The following is a 19,606-nucleotide window of genomic DNA, read 5'->3' as shown; positions in this document are numbered from 1 at the left end:
TCTGTTCATTTTTTCAATTAATTAATCATTTTCATTGCCCCACTGTGCTGGCTCTTCACCATTTTCACATTTCATTCAGATCGTGGTGACACAGCTGGCTGCTGAAAGCTGCCACTTGATTCCCATTGAGGATTTACGGTTGGCTTCTCCCACAGCTTCATTTGTTTCTGTCCACAGCGAGAGCTGCACTAAATTCACAGTCAGTACACATAGATTCTGGAAAACGCAGTCCGATTAGCACCACATGCTTGGAGGTGTGTGGCAAGTAAAACCCAGTCGCAGAAAACCACTGGGCCAATGGCTTCTTCCTTGAATGAATTACAAGGCAATCAAATGTAATAAAGCCAAGAGCCATGGGAAAGGCGACCGGCTCGTTTTAGGAAGCCTGCTTTGTGAGTCTGGTTAAGACGTCAATGACTTTAGACAAGTGAATGACTTTAACGGGAAATGCTGAAAAACAAACTATTTTTTTTAAAAAAAAAAAAAAAAAACAAATTATGGCAAAACATCTTAGTTTCATTTTCAAAGTAAAAATTGATATGACCTTTTAAAGTTCGAGTTCAGACTGTTGGGTTCCATATATGTCATTGGGTTTTGTTCTTATCCCGAGGACTACCTTTTAAGTTCTTGTGCTTTTATTCATTTGCACTTTCGGGAAGTTCATTATTGATATAGAAAAACACTTGTATATGTTGATTTTGTATTTTGCTACTTTGCTAAAATGTATATGTCAACTCTAATAATTCTCCGAGAGTCTTTAGAGCCTTTTTGAGTACGAGTCTTGCCATCAACACTTAGGGACACCTTGTCTTCCTACTCTATCTGTGTTCCTTTTGCTTCTTTCTTTCCTACTGTCCTAGTGAAGACAAAGCACGTCTTCAGAGAGTGAGCATCCTTTTCTCACTCTTGCTTGTAAAGGAAAACACTTTCTGCTTTTCCTCGTTCCACAGAATGTGGGTACACATTTGTCTTACGCAGCTTTTATTTTGTTCAGCTACGTTTCTTCTACTCCAACTTTCTTTGGGGCTTTTGTCAGGAAGAAATGTTGAGCTATGTCAAAGGCTTTCTTTGTGTCTTTTCACATGATTTGTGATTTCTGTTCTTAAGTCGAATTATCCGTTGTATTACAGGTATTGTATATGTTGAATCAACTTTGCCTCCAGAATGAAATCGTGTGTGCCATGGTATATTATCTTCTTAACATGTTCTTGAATTTGATTTGCAAGTATTTTATTGAGAACTTTTATATCTAGATGTATCAGAGAATCTGGTTTATAGTTGTCCTGTTTGTTTGTGGCTTACCTTGTTTGGGCATCATAGTAACACTGCCTTCATATGGCGAATTCTATAGTGTGCCTTCCTTTCTTGTGAAACAATTGGAGAAGAATTACTGTTCATAACTCCTTTATAATTTTGGAGAATTTAGCAGTAAATCTGTCCAGAATTTGGATTTTCTCTATGGACGATCTTTTTGATACTGTGATAATTACATTGCTTAGTGTAGAAGTATTTATAGCTTCTTGACTTAATTTTGATAGGTCATATTCCTGTGTATTTAGCAATTTATCCATTCCTTCTGGATTTTTCAATTTTCAAGTTTAAGTGTTCAAGGTATTTCCTAATGATTCTTTGAACTTCTTTGGTCTCTTGTAACATTACTTTTCCATCCATAACTTTATTAATTTTGTTCTCTGTGATCTTTCTTGTGGCTAAGAACTTATCAATTTTATATATCATTTTAATGGACTAAATTTTGTTTGACTGATTCTACGTATGATTATTTAGGGTTCCATTCCATTGGTTTTTTGCTACCTACTACTTAGGAATTTGGTTTGTTGTTGTTGTTTTCCTGAAATCTTAGAGGTGCACCGTTAGGTTATTCATCAGGCCTTTCTGACTCTATTTAAAGTAATGATCATAGTTACAAGTTACCTCTTAGAACTACTTTATCTGAATTCAGAAGGGTATGATAAATTAGACATAATTTGAATTTGATTCTAGGAACTTTTAAATGTCATTCTTGATAATTTCAGTGACTTGTTAGTTGTTAATATTGTATTCCTCAGTTTCCAGGTATTTGAGTAGTTTCCCAGTTTTTCTGGCTATTGATTTCTCATTTTATCTCACTACAATCTCACAATATATAAAAAATTATTTGGTTCTAGTGTATGTGTTAGTTTTAATGTAGTTTTCTGAAATGAGGTCTATTTTATAGAGAGTTCATGGGCTGCTAAAACAATCTTTATTCTGTATCGTTTGGTTGCAGTATGCTGAAGATATCTTTGGAGTCAATTTGGACTAAGATGTAGTTGAAGTTTCTCTATGTCTTTCAGTGGAGACCCTATCTAAAGATGAGAGTACAATACTTAATTATCCACTATTATTGTCTTACTGTATCAGTTCTTATCTGACCTTTTATAATCATTGGTGCTTATTTTATGAAATTGGAAGCCTCAATGTTTTTATATACATAAATCTTGTATGAATCTCTGTGTTCTCTCTCTCTTTCTGTGTGTGTGTGTGTGTGTGTGTGTGTGTGTGTGTGTGTTGCTCCCCTTATTAGTCTGTAGTGATTTGTCTTATTTCTTCAGGATACATTAGTTTCAAAGTCTAATTTATCATGTATTAGAGTTACTAAGCCAGCTTATTTGGGCTTAATAGATGGATTTCTGTCTTTGGATGCCAACTCTGTAGATTTTTGTTTTGTTTTGTTTTTGAGACATTAGATTGTTTGATCCTGTTTCTTTATCAAATTAGCTAACCTGCCCCTCTTTGTTAGAAGGTGAGGTATTCACTTTTAAGGTTATTATGGAGATAAGTTTGCCAGTTCCAGGAATTTTGCTGGTTGTTTTTCTAGTTGGTTAGATTATTGCTTGTTCCATTCTTTCTTCATTATATTAGTTTTAAGCCCTAGCTGCTTAGCTGAGTTGAGAAGTTCTACCTTTTAGAGCAGTGGTTCTCAACCTTCCTAATATGAGACCCTTTAATACAGTTCCTCATGTTGCAATTTTTACATATAATTGTTTCAATGTAACTAATTTGGGGATATTGCTTATTGAAAGGTTTATCTTTCAAGAATTTTTCAAATTTTCAAGTTCTCAGAAATGTATATATTGTTAGATATTATGTTGAACAATCCCCCCTAATACTTCTCTATTCTTCTTGAGGACCCAATCCTCAACATCACTCAGATTATAAACAAGCTGCTATAAGAACCAAATGTAGAAGATACAGAAATACATTTAAAATTGACTAAGGCTCTACTACATCACCAATAGGGAAAAACAAGATCTTGGAAGAACTATGACAAATGTGCTACGAAGCTAAAAGTTATTTTGGATAAATGTATAAATAATAAATAAGAACAATGAAAGAAGGAGATGGGAAAGGGGGAAATAAAGGAGAGTCAGGGTTAAATAGATTTAAAAAAAGGAGTGAAAGGGGCAAAGAATGTTATGGGGGAGAGGAAAAGAATGAAACAATAGAAAAAGCAGAAAGCCAAAGCAGAGGCAATGTTAGCAGGGCAATGGAAAATAAAAACATGACCTTCAAAATAAAACCAAAAGGTTACTAACCATAAAGAAACAAAAGGAAAGGAAAATGGGAGTGACTGCTCAATAAAAGTGAAAAAATGCTTAAATGTAATTAGATAACCACATAAGGAAGAATTAAAAGCATAAATATTTTTAATACAGTAAAGCAGAAGACCACTAAACCATAGTAATAACAATAATGAAAATGAAGCCTAAGGAACTACATAAAATGAGCGTTAGCGTGGCTTTTCCCTGGGCCACAGAACCTTGGAGCCTTCCCATTGCACACAGTGTGGTGTAGGGTCAGTTGAACTTGTGGACTCTTGTCTTTCCTGTGGTGACATTGTATTGAGTCTGTGTGTGACAACTGTCTGACATTCCCCGTTTCCCAGAGCTCTCTCCACTTTGGTTGCTCCCCTTCTTTTCATATTGGGGATCTCTACTGCTCGCACCTAGCTCTGGGTTCTGTGACAAGTTCCCTCACCCTTCCCAAACTCCTCAGGTTATCCATCTTAGGACGGCTAATACTCTCCCTGGGAAATGTTTCCCAAGCCCATTCCAAGTGTGGGGAGGAATCACAGCCCTGGAATTTATGTAGAGAAAGAACCTTTCTTTGTACTTTCCAGGGCTGCTAGGTATTAACCACTCACCTGGAGGGCTGCATCTCAGAGTTCTTGGGCTACAGAGCAGTAGGTAGAGGTTAGAGGGGTTCTAGGATATGATCCATCTGCTTGCCGGCCTAGGATGAGGGCCACCAACTGCAGTGTTATTCTCTCTCGTCACAATAACTGTGGTTTTCAGTTTGTCTTCCTCTCTCACAGCTGGCCAATAAGGTTGTCTCTGACTTTGGAATAGTAGTAAGTTAAATTCAGGATTCCTGGCTTGTGGTTGCCATAACCATTTAGAGCCCAGGGTAGCTCCATTTTAAACAATGGGTTCCTTCTCAAGACAGTGCCCAGCCCCTGTCCTTTAAGTCATATACAGTAGTGAAATTTATTCCCTTACTGTGTTTGGCCTGTCCCTGAGAGGAGTTACTGTCTTACCAAAATCTACAACTTGGTTTGAGACTTGTGAGGGTTGTAGACTTGTCCTGGAAGTATGGCTACCAATCTTTTCTCACCAGAGCCATTTGAATGAGGTTTCTGTTTCTCCTCCCACAAGCAAGAAGTTCTGTGGCTTGGACTTTGTATAACTCAGTTTCTTCATAATGTGACCTTATCTGGGCTTCTTGTTGTTGTTTTGTTTTTCATTTATGTTTTTGTTTTTTGGAACCTTGGAGATGTTTTATCAACATCTTTGTGAACTTCAAAAGCTCTTTCTCTCTCTCTCTCTCTCTCTCTCTCTCTCTCTCTCTCTCTCTCTCTCTCTCTTTATTCTGAGTCATGTTTGTTCCTCCCTGCACTGGTTCATCTCCCAAATGGGATAATAATGGAGGCAGCTTCTAGCCTTCCACCTTACCCAGCAATCTCCACTGCTTGCTTAAATTCTTACATGTTAATAGAAAAGGGTAAGATGTGGTAATAGTAATATATGTTACAAAATATAAACTGAGTGTCATGATAACGCCCATTTTAAAGATTAAATACTTGAGGCAAAGCAAACTTAATACACTTGCTCAAAGCCGTACTGTTTGCATTTACAAAGGCAGGAATCTAGGCATCTGAACATCGGAGTTCAAATTCTCGATCGCTGTGTCATTCTGCCCCTCTAAGCCATACCTTCTCACTACATTTTAAGTATTATTGTTGTGTCTGTTCATGTTTTTAGGTATCTTGAAATAAACCGTAAAATGGGAAGAGAAGTGGCAGAGATGAGAGCTTTTTCTCTCTCCTAGTCTCCTTCAGTCTATTCTTCTTTCTTGATTTCCTGAACCTCGGCAGATTTCTAGCTTCTCTGTGTATGAGAAGGACTCCATAGGGTTCTCTATGAACAGAAAGATCTAAGGTAGCTAGGGTATTAATCTCATGACTGAACAAAAATGCAGCTATCACTGGACAGAGTTGGCGTGATGAGACTGGATTATTCTGAGACTAGAGGAAATAGTAACAGAAGCTTTAGCATATTTTTTTTGTGCTGCTTTCGCTGGGCTAAAGGATCTTCATACACCTTGAAAGGTCTTACTGGGCAATGTGTCTGTGAGAGTCTCCACATGGGCATCTGAAGCAGTAGACTGAGTAAGACGTTGGCCACTGGGGCTGAAGAGATGATTTAGCAGTTACAAGCACTGGTTGCTCTTCAAGAAGACCTGGGTTCAATTTCCAGTGTCCGCACAGCAACTTACCACCATCTGCAACTCCAGATACAGGAGATCCAACCCACAGACATTGCATGCATGTGGGGCACAGAAATGGGAAACACCCATACGCATAAAAATTTTAAAAATAACATTTTTTTTTTAGTTTAAAATTAAGTTGGACACTACCAAAGTAGTTGGACATCATCCAATTCATCGAGGACCTAACTTTAATAAAATCAAAAGATGGAAAAATAACAAATTTGCTCTCTGCTTGAGCTGGCACATCTATGGCCTCCTGCCCTCAGGTATCAGCACTGCTAGATCTCTGGCCTTCAGACTTAGATAGAGCTTTACAACAGAGCTTCACAAGACTGCAGAGGCTAAAAGGTCTTCTGGCCTGCAGTTGGAAAGCAATACCCTAGGAAATCTCATGATCCTAGTCCAAGTATAAAGGCTATGGCTCACCAGTGTTAAAGGCAGAGATAAATACCAGCTCAAAAAGAGGAAAATTATCTATCCTTCACCTTCTGCATCAGGATATCAGCATTTTTGATGATCTATACCTGTCGTGGCCAAAGTGTTGGCTCAGTCTACCCTGGCCTCTTCTGAAAACAGGCTCAGAAGCATAACTAGAGTCATGTTTGAACATCCTTTGGCTCAGTCAACATCAGCTACATTAAACATCGCATTCACTAAAAATTATAAGTTGTTACACAAATGTTTTAATTGGAAAAATAAATCCTGCCTGAACTCTTTAGTAAACAGTTATAGAAAGCATTAAGGTATTTCCTTCTTTAGGGAAATTTGTTTCTTCCGTGTCCCTCACATGTAACCCCCTGTTTCAGCAAATGCATAGATTGCTAAAACCAAGAGTCTAATCTGGCTAATTTGGGCTGCATAATCACACTCTGGGGTCCTTTCTGTATGTGTAAAGTACAAATAGCAGTTATGCATCCTACCTCACATGATACTGTTTGGTATACATACTTCCTCACCCGGAGAAAACACTCTGCAGTGTAGCTACTTGAGGCATATACACATTTCGAAGTCTGGTATGGTTTTGCCCCTTCTGGTTGTTCACTATGAGCAGGGCTGAGCTATTTCTATAAACTGGACAGTTGGAAGCCATGTGTGCTCAGTCGTCAGAAGGACTGAGAATAATACCAGTTTGGAAAGTGTCTTTTATAAACCACAACACAACACTATTCTGTTTTCCTTCACGTGACATTTTTTGTGCATGGTAGCCAGAGTGACGCCTGTGTGTACTGATACCCCAGGGTCTGAAGAACCAAGGAAGCCATTTGAAAAGCATGGTGAAAATGATGGAGCCAGCTATGTGTCCACTATCTAGTAAGGGAATGTGTGCTAGGCAGGGAGTCAGAAATCATGACAGCAGGTTCCCTGTACAATCACAATGTCCGTTGCCCCAGCCCCAAGTTAACTATACCTAAGATGCTTCTCTGAGCTCACATTTTCTAGACGTAAGATGTGTCTCCAACCTCTACAAAATACAGCATTCTATGCTTATGCGTGAAGGGCCATCTACCTCCTTTCCGGAGCCTTCCAACCTTGTAACCATTTGATCATTCATGAATGCGTGAGTGAATATGTAATTCAAATCTGTTTAAAGATAGCAATACTGAGGCCACTTAGAGAACCTGAAAGAATTGTCAAGTTCCTGGCTCTCTTCTCTCCATCTGAAAAGCAGGTTGTTCTGGGAGTAGTGAGAATCTACGGAGGATGTGGAGTCGTCTTTATGGCCCCTGTGTTTCAGAGTGATGCTGACTTGCTGTACCCTTTGATCTTGCCTTCCATGTGCCACAGGATCGATAAACAAATAAGCAGGTTCCGGAGATGGTTACCTAAGAAGCCAATGAGACTGGACAAGGAGACACTGCCAGACCTGGAAGAGAATGACTGCTACACTGCCCCTTTCAGCCAGCAAAGGATCCATCAGTGAGTGTTCTGTGGGAAAGCCTGCATCTTAGTAAGGATGGACAGCATGATCGAGCCTTTGCCCTGGGGAGGGACAATGTAGGGGCAGCTTTTCTTGAGTCTTTTGTCCACATCCTTTTTATATCAACTGGGGGGGGGGGGGGCTGTAACAACAATCCTACCATCTCAGGTGGTTTAAAATAACCCAATGGGTTTTTTTTGTTTGTTTGATTTGATTTTATATCTGAGTTTGGTGAATAATCCTTTCTACAGAAATTCAGAGACACCGGGTCCTTTTGTCTTGTGGCTCTGTCAGTTCTCAGTGCTCAGAGCCCAGACAGGAGGTGGATCACACCTTCCATGCTGAATAAAGTTTAGCTAGTTTGCTTTTTATCACAGCTTGCCACTGAGCTCTCCTTTCCTTCAGTATTTCACCAAGTTACCGCAGGAAGAGCTATGTTACCTGGCAGCCTACTTGCCAGCTCATCTGTCAGTCTCGCAACAGTAATTTGTCACTTTGGGCACGTGGGCAGAAAGAAAAAGTTGGCTGAGTAACAGCCTGGAAAGAATTGCAAAGGTGATCGAGAATTTACCCTGAACTTCCTAAGATGCAGAGGAATGATGGGAGGCAGGGTAGGTGAAGGCAGAGGAAAGCATACCAAAGGTTGTAAACAACAGGAAGTGGGCTCCCAAAGAGAACATTAGTCAGGTCAGCCCAGCCTACATTCAGACAGACTCTGGGTTTCCTGGCTTTCCCTGTGCCCATTATAGTGATGGCTTCAGTAAATATGACTTACCTGAGAGACAGAAAGGGCTGACAGATCTCATTTTAAAAAAAAAAAAAAAAAAATGGGTTGCCAATTTTGATTTTAAAAAAAATGTAAACCAAATGACAGTTGTCAAGAAGGTGCAGGGACTGCACGGTGAGTGCATGTTTAGCAACAGAAAAATCAATTAAACTGCGAGAGCAAAGGAGAGAAGAAAAACTATGTATAGATAGATGGTCTGCATCAAAATGTGTCTTGCTGGGAAAGATCAATGCAATACAAGGGAAGCCATGGGAAAATCCATGAAACAGGCAAACCCCGGATCCCAACAGGTCTGACTGATACCAACCCCAGGCTCATTACTTGAACATATAAAACATGAAGCTCATAGCCCCAAAAGCCTCCATGGAAATCAGTAATCAGATGGTACTCAATATTAATCCAGGGATCAGGCTCCCTGGGTATTTTCTCAAGAAGGAGATGAAAGCTAACGTGTTTCTGCTTTTAGTTTAAATCCTGGAAGGTCTTTTTAGACTAGTAATTGTTGTTTTAATCCTTCATGAGTGGAGACTGATTTACTGCCACATTTTGCTTCTTAGCTGACTGAAAGTATACATGGCACAGTGTAGAAGGAGCTCAAAGTTTCGGGATAATGGGTACATGCATGGATAGGTGAGTGAATGGATAGAAGGGTAGATGGAAGGATAAAGTGGGTAAGTGGATGGGTGGATGTATGGATGTATGGATGGATGGATGAAGTGGGTAAGTATATGGATAGATGGATGATGGATGGATGGGTGAGTGGATGGATGGATGGAGTGGGTAAGTATATGGATAGATGGGTGGGTGGATGGGTGGGTGGATGGATGGATGGATGGATGGATGGATGGATGGGTGGATGGATGGATGGATGGATGGATGGATGGATGGATGGATAGGTGGATGGATAGATGGATAGAGGGGGTAATTAGTGAAGTATATGGACTATGGAAGTTTTAGGTTTTTTTGAGGGAATGGAAGGTGTGCCACCAAGTCTTCTCACCCGCATGTTCCTCATATCCTTGTGTTAGATAATGCTATTCACCAAGTCTCTCAAGCTTAGAAGCATCTAGATACAAACCAGTATTACTAAAGATCGTAAGTGAGAATAATACGTTGGTAAGTATGTTTAGATATGTTGACAATCAAGGTACGAGAGCGTATGGTAATAGTAGTATTCCACAGTCTCACACATCTGAGAAGCCTCTGACACATTTGCACATCAAGTCAGTGGATAAATATTAGCACAGCAGTCACTAATTCAATGTCTGCACCTTTCCGGGCATTATCTGAATATAATTCAAATAACACAGTCTTGACTGTATCCTGGTAAAATATTCTGTGTTAAATCACTGCAACTAGCCCAGTAGGTGCATCTTAAAAGGAAAATGGCAGTGTTCCAGATTTGGAAAGATGTTGGCAAGTGATGGAAATTGACTATGAAGAAAATGATTCACATGGATATAGACTTGGCCAGCTAGGTAAAGAAGGTAACATAGTCTAAGAAGATGAGAGGGTTATCATGTAGGAAAGAGCCCAGACATTAGATACTATGCAGTGTTTAGAAACTACAAGTAGGTTTTTATAAATATTTGTGAGAATATGGTTATAGGGTACACAGAGGGCCCAGCATTTTTGTTCAAAAAGGGAGACCAGCCCACTGAAGATGAGACTTGAAGGAGGACAACTAAAGAAGAAAAGGAGAAGGGCGGCTGACATAAACATAAGGACCAGCGTTCAGGGGAACCAAGAGAACAGAGGCATTTATATCATGCCAATCGGACAAGAAAAATTAATCACGGTTCTGAAGTATTATGGGTGATGAGAACTTCTTTTTGTTTGAAAATTGTTGTTCCATCTGGGTAACATCCCTTGGATTGGTGTGTAAAAGTAAGATGTGAAAGATGTTGGCTGCCAACTTGGAAACAGTTACTGGTATAATTAGAAAACAAAACTCCCTAAAGATGTTTTGAGGATGATATTAATGGGCTTAATTTAATCAGAAATAGCTGTTTAATGAGTTCTGGGAGCTATTGCGTGATCCCAGCTTTCCACATGCATACCAAGGACTCACGTGATGTGTTGACTTTGCAGAACTTTCTCACTGTGCTCATGCTGGAGTCAAATAGGATGACGGGAATTGTGGATTGTGAATGTGGTATATAAAGTAGAACTGGAAGTTTAATGACTCATGATCAAAATAAGAAAGTGTCTTAAAAATCAAACACCCTTTCAATAATTCCCTCATCTGTCTCCTATTCACGTGCTTTAGCTGTGCTGAGCTCTGACCTCCTTAAGTCACCTTCTACTTTTCTGTTCCCTCCTACACTTGTTCTTCCTTCCACCTGGAGTAACCTTTCTCTTAGATGCCCATCTTTCAGGATCTACCAAAGACATTTTTCCCAAAAAACTTTCCATGCTATCCAACCTCTACCATCAATTCCAAGTATGCTGCAACCGTCCATGTCTTTTCCTTGGTTAGTATGGTATGTTTTCATTGCTATCTCTCAAACTACAAGTCCCACCATTTTCAAATCCCATAGTAAATGCTTCCTGTGATTTGTTCAGTGAGAAAAATAACTGAATATATGAAACTGATAAAAGAATGTGTGAATGAGGAACAGATGCTCTAGAATCAATGGACTACACACTCACCTCAAACCAGGTTCAAGTTCCTTCTCCACATGGGCTGCCTGCATCATTCCCTGTGTCAGCACATGACACCTATGCTTATTGAGTTGTCGAGAGTCAATATCATACTCACTGTAAACTCATATGATATATTGATGAATACATCCAATACCCTCTTTCATAGCTCTTGTGAGTTAGCCTGTGGATTATTTCTAACTATATTCATCCCACTGTGAAGAGCAGAGTATGCAGAAACGGCTTGTTCACCATCTTCTCCACATCACTCTTTCCCTCTACTCTCCCAGGCTTTGACAACCACTATTCAACACTTTCTTATGGAGTGGGCCTTAAGTAAAATCAGATATTGGTTGGCTACTCACACAAAATTTGTGCCATCACTACACTAACATATCTTTTAGGCAGGACACCACTGTAGACCAGAGTTTTTGTGGTTGGGTTGGTGTTTACATTTTTTTTTTCCCTTTGGTAGCGTGCAGAATACCTTCATCTACCAGAGATGCTAGAAAGCAGAGATAAAGGCTGTCTGGAGGCACCAGCTAGATTTCTCCATGTTTGATGAGTTGTCTAAGTGTTGTTTTCAGCAATGAGGCCTTGTTGTCAGTTTATGGAGAGCAAGCTGAGGTTTTGGCAACAGCCGGAGTTATTTGGGGGTTCCCATGGAACTCCTTCTGGCCAATATCTCAATGAGATGTAAATCTTGGTCATGGATTTGAGGTTGTGTCCCCATTATGTGGTGATTTTCTTTTTAGATTGCCATCAAATATGTGTATATTTTAGGAAGCTTCTACTGTATTAGGTTTCCATACTACCGCTCAAATGATCCCTAATTTCAGCTGCCTCTCCTTCATTCCTTCCCTTGTCCCCCTCTCTCCTCTTCCCCACCTCTACTTGATCCACCCATTCTAGGCTCCAGCACCTCTCTATCCATTCATATTGGTTTTTATTTCTCTTTCCTAACAAGATCCTCCCTCCATAGTCCCTTACTCTATTCCTAACCTCCGTGGTTCTATAAATTGTAGGATGGTCATCATTATCAAAACAGCCAAAATATCCACATATAAGCAAATACATAGCATCATTGTCTTTCTAGGTCTGGGATACCTTACTCAGGATCACTTTTTTTTTTAGTTCCATCCATTTAGCTGTATGTTTGTTTCACGTTTTAAGTGAGCGGGTAATACTCCATTGTATAAAGGTTCTACATTTTCTTTATCATTTTTTCTGTTGTTTCTAATCACTATAGTCAATATCACTATTGACTATTATCAACAGAACAGCAGCTAACTTGATTGAGAAAGTGTCTCTGAAATGTATGGCCATCCATTGGATATGCCTAATAGTGGCACAGCTGGATCTTGAGGTAGTTCAATTCCCATCTTCCTGAGGAACCATGACACAGATTTCCATAATGGCCATACAAATTTGCAGTCCTACCAGCAGTGAATGAATGTTCTTACTACACATTCTCCCCAGCATGAGCTGTCATTTGTTTTATTGATCTCAGCCCTTCTGACTAGTGTAAGAAGAAATTTCAGAGTAATTTTGTTGATTTACATTTATTTCTCTGATGGCTAAGGATGTTAAACATTTCTTTAAATATCTCTCAAATATATGAATTCCCTCTATTGAGAATTCTCTGTTTAGATCTATACCCCATTTTAAATTAGGTATAGATCTTAATATATAGGTTCTTTTGAGTTCTTTATATGGTTTGGATACCAACCCTCTTACAGATGTGTAGTTTGTAAACATTGCTTCCCATTCTGTAGCTGCTATTTGTTCAAATGATGATGTCCCTTGCTGTGCAAAAGCTTTTCAGTTTCATGAGGTCCCATTTATTAATTATTGTTCTTAGTGCCTAGGCTGATGCTATTCTGTTTGAAAAATCTCCCTGTTCCAATGTGTTTAAGGCTATTCCCCACTTTTTTTTCTATCAGGTTCAGCATGTCTGACTTTATGTTGAGGCCTTTGATCCATTAGAGGTGAGTTTTATGCAGGGTGATAAATATAAACAAATCTATATTTTAGAATCATTGAAAGGAAACCATTGAGTAAGCATCTTCATAGATCTAAAATGACACTTGGTTATTTTACAGGGTATCACCAAAGGTGTACCTGTGAGTGAAAAAAAAAAAAAAAAAAACAAAAGCAAAAAAAAAATCAACAACAAAAACCCCCTACCTCTTTCTATATGCCAGAAATGATCCTAAGAGTTGTGTGTAAATCTCCATAACAACCATTATATGACCACAGATATCACTATCACCATCACACAGATGAAGAATATAAAGCACAGAGTCACCTCCCTGGATAGATGATTTAACATTGTAGAAGTTTCGTTGTTGTTCACAACACTGGCTAATGTGAATCCTCCTCAGAAAAGAAGACACAGCATGCTCCGTGTAGCTACTTAGATACTTAGACTCATATTTACTATTTTTTCCATTCCATAGATTCCCTTATAGATAAAAGAAAAATAGATAATTCCTTAAGAAATTCATGCTTCACAGGCAAGGCTTACATGCTGTCTGGAGCACTTTACCCACACTGCAGGGCCAAAGTTCTGCTGTGTGCTTGTTCTTAACTCTGGAAATGCTGGGATGCTAACTTGCCTGGCTGTGCAAGAGATAAAAATTAAACAGGCTTATTAAAGGGCTAGGCAATGATGGAGAAGAAATTCTAGTCCAGACATGAAGGCACGCACACTCCCCTTTGTTGTAGAGAGCTGCCTGTGCCTTATAAGATAGCAGGAGCCTAGCCTCCAGCCACTAGATAGACATGAGTCATGTCCCATTCCCACCTTGTGATGATGAAAACTCTTTCTATGCCTTGTTAGGTTTTCCTTTGGTGGTGATGGCGGAGCAGCACAAATCTGGACCCCTCCCCACTGCTTTGACAATCACTGTTCATCTTTCTTCCTTGCTAGACAACCTCCAGGTCTGATAAATTGAATTCCATAAAAATCTGGTGACTGTGGTAGACAAGTCCATTTAAGCCTTAATTTATTCCTCTTCACCTCCTTCCTGAGGATGTTGCTCTGCTTAAGTAGCCCGCTGCCCTTTATTCTGAAAATGGCATTAGCAGAAACATCCTTGAGACAATTGCTTTGTAAGGTCAATACCTATAATAAAGATTTTCTATGGGTACTAGATATGAAAAAGGAGATAGGGGAAGAGACGTGTTACTTTTTATAATGCATATGCAGCAAGTTTCTCAGGAAACGGATCTCTTTTTGAATTGCCTTTTAAAAATATGCCTAATAGTGGTACGGCTAGTACACATAGGGATATTTCCCCCTTTTTTCTTTATGTTTGCTATTTCTAGCACTGATGACTTTCTTTAGTTTGTACCCTCTTAGAGCTAGGGACAATAAGGCACAAATTATAAACCAGTATAATGCACAAGACAAGCATCTCCACAATGAACTATCCACTGCACAAATTGCTGGATAGCCATGTTGAACTGCCACCTTCAAAGGCCACAGGGATGCATCTTATTATGTAAAGTGATTAGATTGGTGGTAAGTTGATATTTCCACCATAGGAAAGTCCAATGTAAGAACAAGAGGACAGGACTGGGCCAGAGAGCCTAGCTTCAGGATCCAAGCCCTGGGATCAATGGTATTTGAATAAGTCTTCAGGAATTCTTTACCTTCGTTTTCTCCAGCTTTAAAATGTGGGTGATGGCCATATCTAGTTCATAGTATATCACTGGGATAAAGTCAAAGTACGTCAGGAGACTCTGGAGCAGATCAATTTCTCAGCCTTTTCTCACTTCTGGAGGCTGCTACATTCCTAATTTATGCCCCAGCCCCCTCAAGCACTACACCATTTTGACTTTGATTCTGTTATCACACCTTCCTGTCCAACGTTTGTCCTCCTTTTCCATTTCTAGGTGTCCTTGTGATTACATTAGGTCCACCTGGAAAATTTAGAAAAATATCCCTGTCTTTGTATACTTTATATTGTAGTAACAAGATAATTGAGCCTGGGAACTGTGTGAAGAAAAAATATTCATTTAGCTCACAGTTCTAGAAATCCAAGACCTTGACCCTGGGGTTGACTTCCAGTTGAGGGTGGCTTAGTTGATAGAGTAATGTCTAGACACATGGTAGTATAGAAAACTCAAGTTAATGGGGAGGGGACAGGTTTGCTCTTTTGTAACAACCTACTCTCATGAGAACCATTCCATTCCCACGTCTCAAGACCTCCTCTAAAATGTTCTGTCACTTTTTAATATCATGATGTTGGCTCTCAAACCCCACTTAAACCATGGCACCCTCAGTCTTCAAGTCAGCCAATGAACAGCCTACATTCTATCTGCAACACAATTCCTCTTTGCCATACAGATTGATGCATTGACAAATTCTAGACATCGGGATGCAGACATACACATTTGGAGTGCTACTGTGCAGCCTTGCATTGCCATATATATTTGCCAGTCCACAAAATTCCAAGGTTTGGGGAAAGAATAAGCTTGGTGGCAGCAGCAGTGGGACTCAGGCCTGGGGTGCTCATTTGTGTTGAGGATGCTTGGGAGACTTTCTGATCAGAACTGGAATAAAATCACTTCAAACTAACTTTGTCCTCACTATTCCAGATATGTTCATATGTATTAGTACTACATTCCAAGTTGTCTCTTAAATCTTCACAGCATAGATATCTGAAGATATTGATTGCTAGAGCAGAAACTTTCTGCTGTAATTTTCCTTTCAGGGCATTTGGAGTTTCTTTTTTGTTCTTATCATCGATCTGAAGTCTTAGGAGAATCCTTTAGGCAATGAGATACAAGATTGATTTCAGTAGTATTAATGTTCTTTTGGTACCCCAGTGACACAGAGCAGTCTCAGGACACTTGTTTTATTGCAATTCCTTGCTGGCAGTAGAATCCATGATATGCATGCTATTGGGGTTGCTCTGCAGAGGCACAGGGGATGTAGCTGTGATCTTGAAAGTTTTAAGCTGAGATGACAGTAAAAACAAGCCATAAACCCTAAGGTTTGTGCCTCTGAAAATCATGTGGTTCCTTTCAAGTGGAGCCTATTGACATAAAACTTAAGTTTAAGGATCAAAGATATCACCTAATCATTTGAAAAGCAAAGTTTTGAGTAGCTGGGGGTTCTAAAGATAGGTGAATTGTCTTAATATTTGAGAAACCATCTGTTTTTGTGTTTTATGAGTCTATTTTTTCTAACATAATATTTTTATTGATTCCTTGAGGATTTCATGCCATACACCCCGATCACATTTATCTCCCAGTCCTGTCCAGCCCTCTGCCTTTGTCTCACACACATACACACACACACAAACAAACAACAAAACAACAAAAAATCCATTTTGTATTATCTATATACTCACTGGAGCATGGTAAAACTCTTACTGGCCTGCTCCTTAAATAGAGTTGAGTCCTTCCCCTCCTGTACCCCTGCTAGACCTTTACATTATGATTCATAACAGTACCAAAAATACAGTTATGAAGTAGCAATAAAATAATCTTGTGGTTGGGTTTCACCACACCATGAGCTGTATTAAAGTGTCGCAACATTAGGAAGTTTGAGAACCACTGACTTAGAGGGTGACAGGAGTTTCTAAGCTCAAATAGTGCTTACCCCAACTGCTGCTTGCTTTTACCATTTACCAAGAAAGTAGATATTACTAGAGTCCATCTTGATGTCATCTCCCCATCTTAATGTTATAACATAGCTGTGTTTCTTAGGAGAAAACAAAACAGACCAGGGGCTCCAAATGTTCTTGAAAATATTGCAGTCTAGATTAAATATGTTTAGAGGTTTGTGAGCTCATAAAAAGTAAATTCTCTCTATCCAGAGAGGTAGATCAATAATCTCCATAGAGTCTCCTTCCAGTTAGAGCCAGCCTTGATTGTACTCCACTGTGTAAAACATTGAACATTAAAGACAACACTAGTTACTGTGAGAATTCTGAATGTATATCAGAGTGGGTATCTTTGTTTTCAAAATGATTCTATTTTATTTGTGTCCCCTTCCTCCTCTCCTCCCAGCCCCTCCCCCCACCCACTCCTCTGCTTCCCTTTAGAAAGGTGCAAGCCTCCCATGCCATGACACATCAAGTTGCAGTAAGATAAGGCACCTCCTCTCCTAGGCTAGATGAGGCAACCCAGAAGGAGAAAAGGATCTTATAACTTTAGATAACTTTGGCAAGTATACAACTAAAAAAACCTTACTCTCTCCTACTGTCCCTTTCTCCCTATGACACTCTAAGTAAAATTAAAATAACGTATAACCACAGTCTAAAGGCAAAAATGTGAAATAGTCTTACAAGATTGTTTATTTCTCTTACAAGGTAGTTTGTCTAAGAATTTGTCAATTTTTGTTTGTTGTTTCAAAATAAACCCAACATCTGGATGGATGTGCTGTTCTTTTGACTTCCTTCCATATATTTCTGTTCTGCTCTTTATTATTTATTTCCTTCTGGTACTTGAGAGTTTGACTTGTTCCTATTTCTTAAAGACATTGATACATCATTAAGTTATTCGAGGTCTCCCTGCTTTTGCTATAGACACTTACAGCTATAAATGTCCCACTTAACACTGCTTTCATTGGATGCCATATGTTCTGATATGCTACATTCTGATTTTAATTCAATTCTAGGATTTTTTAATGCTCTATTATTTCAGCTATACCTCAGAAATTTATTATTATTTGGTTTCCATGTTGTTTAATATAATTGCTTTAGTTTTCTAACTTGATTTCTTCTTTAATTATAAACTGATAAAGTTAAAAATTACTTCAACTTTGAGGGTGTCTCTTCAAAAAAAGGGGGTTAAAATATTTTTTTTTTAGATTTATTCATTATTTTGTTTTATTTGTATGTGTGTTTTGCCCACATACATGCTTATGCACCACATGAGTGCCTGGTGTCTGAGGAGGTTAGGAAAGGACATTTCTGGCCTAGAATTTGAGTTGCCAATGGTTGTTAACCACCATATAGATGCTGGGAACAGAACCTGGGCCCTCTACAAGAGGACCAACTGCTCTTAACCAGTGATCCATCTCTCCAAGCTTTGGTGTGTTTCTTTAAACTTGCTTTATGGCCTGAAAGTTGACATTTTGAGGAAAATTCAATGTGTTGGTGGAAAACCTGTATATTCTTCAGCTATTGAATATGATGCACCATTGGTGTTTACGGGGTCCATTGGATTCTTTGCGAGTATTTTGTTTTAATGTTCTCTCTACCGGTAAGAGTGTGGTATTAAAGTCCTCCCATTATTGTTGTGTTGGACCAATCATTCCCTTTATATTCCATAGTGTTTGTTTCCTAAAAGTAAATTCTACAGTATTCAGATCATTTGTATTTATGATTGTTACATTTTCTTGAGAAACTGTTCCCTTGAGCAATACATGAAATCATATTTGTCTCATCTGACTAATTTTGACTTTAAAAATCTGTTTTATTGGATATGAATATAGCTACTCCTGTCTGTTTTCAGAATTAGCTTGTTGGAATATCCTTTGAGCCCTTTCACCTTCTCTGTGTGTATATGTTTTGCTGGGGAGATGAATTTCTTGGGGAGTATGAACTTGTTGAATGCTAATGTATTCAACAAGCTAGACTGAACTGTTATTAGAAGAACTGGGACTATTTACAGCCAGGGTTGCTATTGTAAGTTATATACAAATGCCTATTATTTTGTTGTATTTTCTACCCCTGTGCACTTTGTATGATCTATGTTTATTGCTTTCTCCTTTATTTAACAGAAACTTGATGGTTTTTCTCAATCAATACTGTCCAACTCTTTCCTATCTCTCTTCAGCTTCTCTGTACTTATAATGAGATTTGTTCATTTTTCCTTCTGGCTGTATTAAGGATTGAGCCCATGGCCTCCTGCATGTTTGATTAGAACTCTACAAATGAGCTAAAGTCCCATCTGTTCTGCTGTGACTTCATCATGCTTCTTACCTCCCATGCACTAAAGGTTGTATTTTTCTTGCTTCCTCTTCTAGGTTAAAATTTTCTAAGGTGTCATTCAGAATTCTGTCAGTGTATGCTTTTCTTGGCAGGTCTTTGCTTCTCCATTGATTCTGGAGGATAATTTTGCAGACATTGGTATAACCTGTAATCTAAGTTGGCACTGTTCATACACACATACACACACACACACACACACACACACACACACACAGAGGGTTTGAAATAATCATCCCACTCACTACTGGCCTTTAGTGACAGGTTTAATTTCATAAGTGAATGTGTACTTTTCCTTGGTGTTTTTTTCTTAGTTTGGTACTTTTGCCACTTGTAATATATCATGGAGAGATTTTTTTTTATAACATCCATTTGAGGCTCTAAGTGGCTTCTTGTGCCAGATCATGATGACTTCTCCAGGATCTAAGAAATTTCTGCTTTTTTATTGAATAAGGTTTTTTATGCTCATAACCTGTAACTTAGGTTCCCCATTTATTCTCA

The 19,606-nt window shown here is 38.9% G+C and overlaps 1 protein-coding gene across 5 annotated transcripts in view; it reads left to right on the top strand.

The window, feature by feature from the left end:
• The window catches only part of Ano4 (anoctamin 4), a 367,952-nt gene that overhangs the window by 266,943 nt on the left and 81,403 nt on the right, over nt 1-19,606 (top strand). For all 5 annotated transcript variants that reach the window (XM_076919930.1, XM_076919933.1, XM_076919932.1 and 2 more), the window contains one exon: nt 7,594-7,725. In XM_076919930.1, coding sequence (XP_076776045.1) covers nt 7,594-7,725 — 132 coding nt within the window. The remainder of the gene's footprint in view (nt 1-7,593; nt 7,726-19,606) is intronic.

The sequence above is a fragment of the Arvicanthis niloticus genome, chromosome 22 (assembly GCF_011762505.2).
Source record: "Arvicanthis niloticus isolate mArvNil1 chromosome 22, mArvNil1.pat.X, whole genome shotgun sequence".
NCBI lineage: Eukaryota > Metazoa > Chordata > Mammalia > Rodentia > Muridae > Arvicanthis > Arvicanthis niloticus.
Note: the sequence above shows the minus strand (reverse complement) of the source record. Positions and strands in the feature narration are given on the sequence as shown.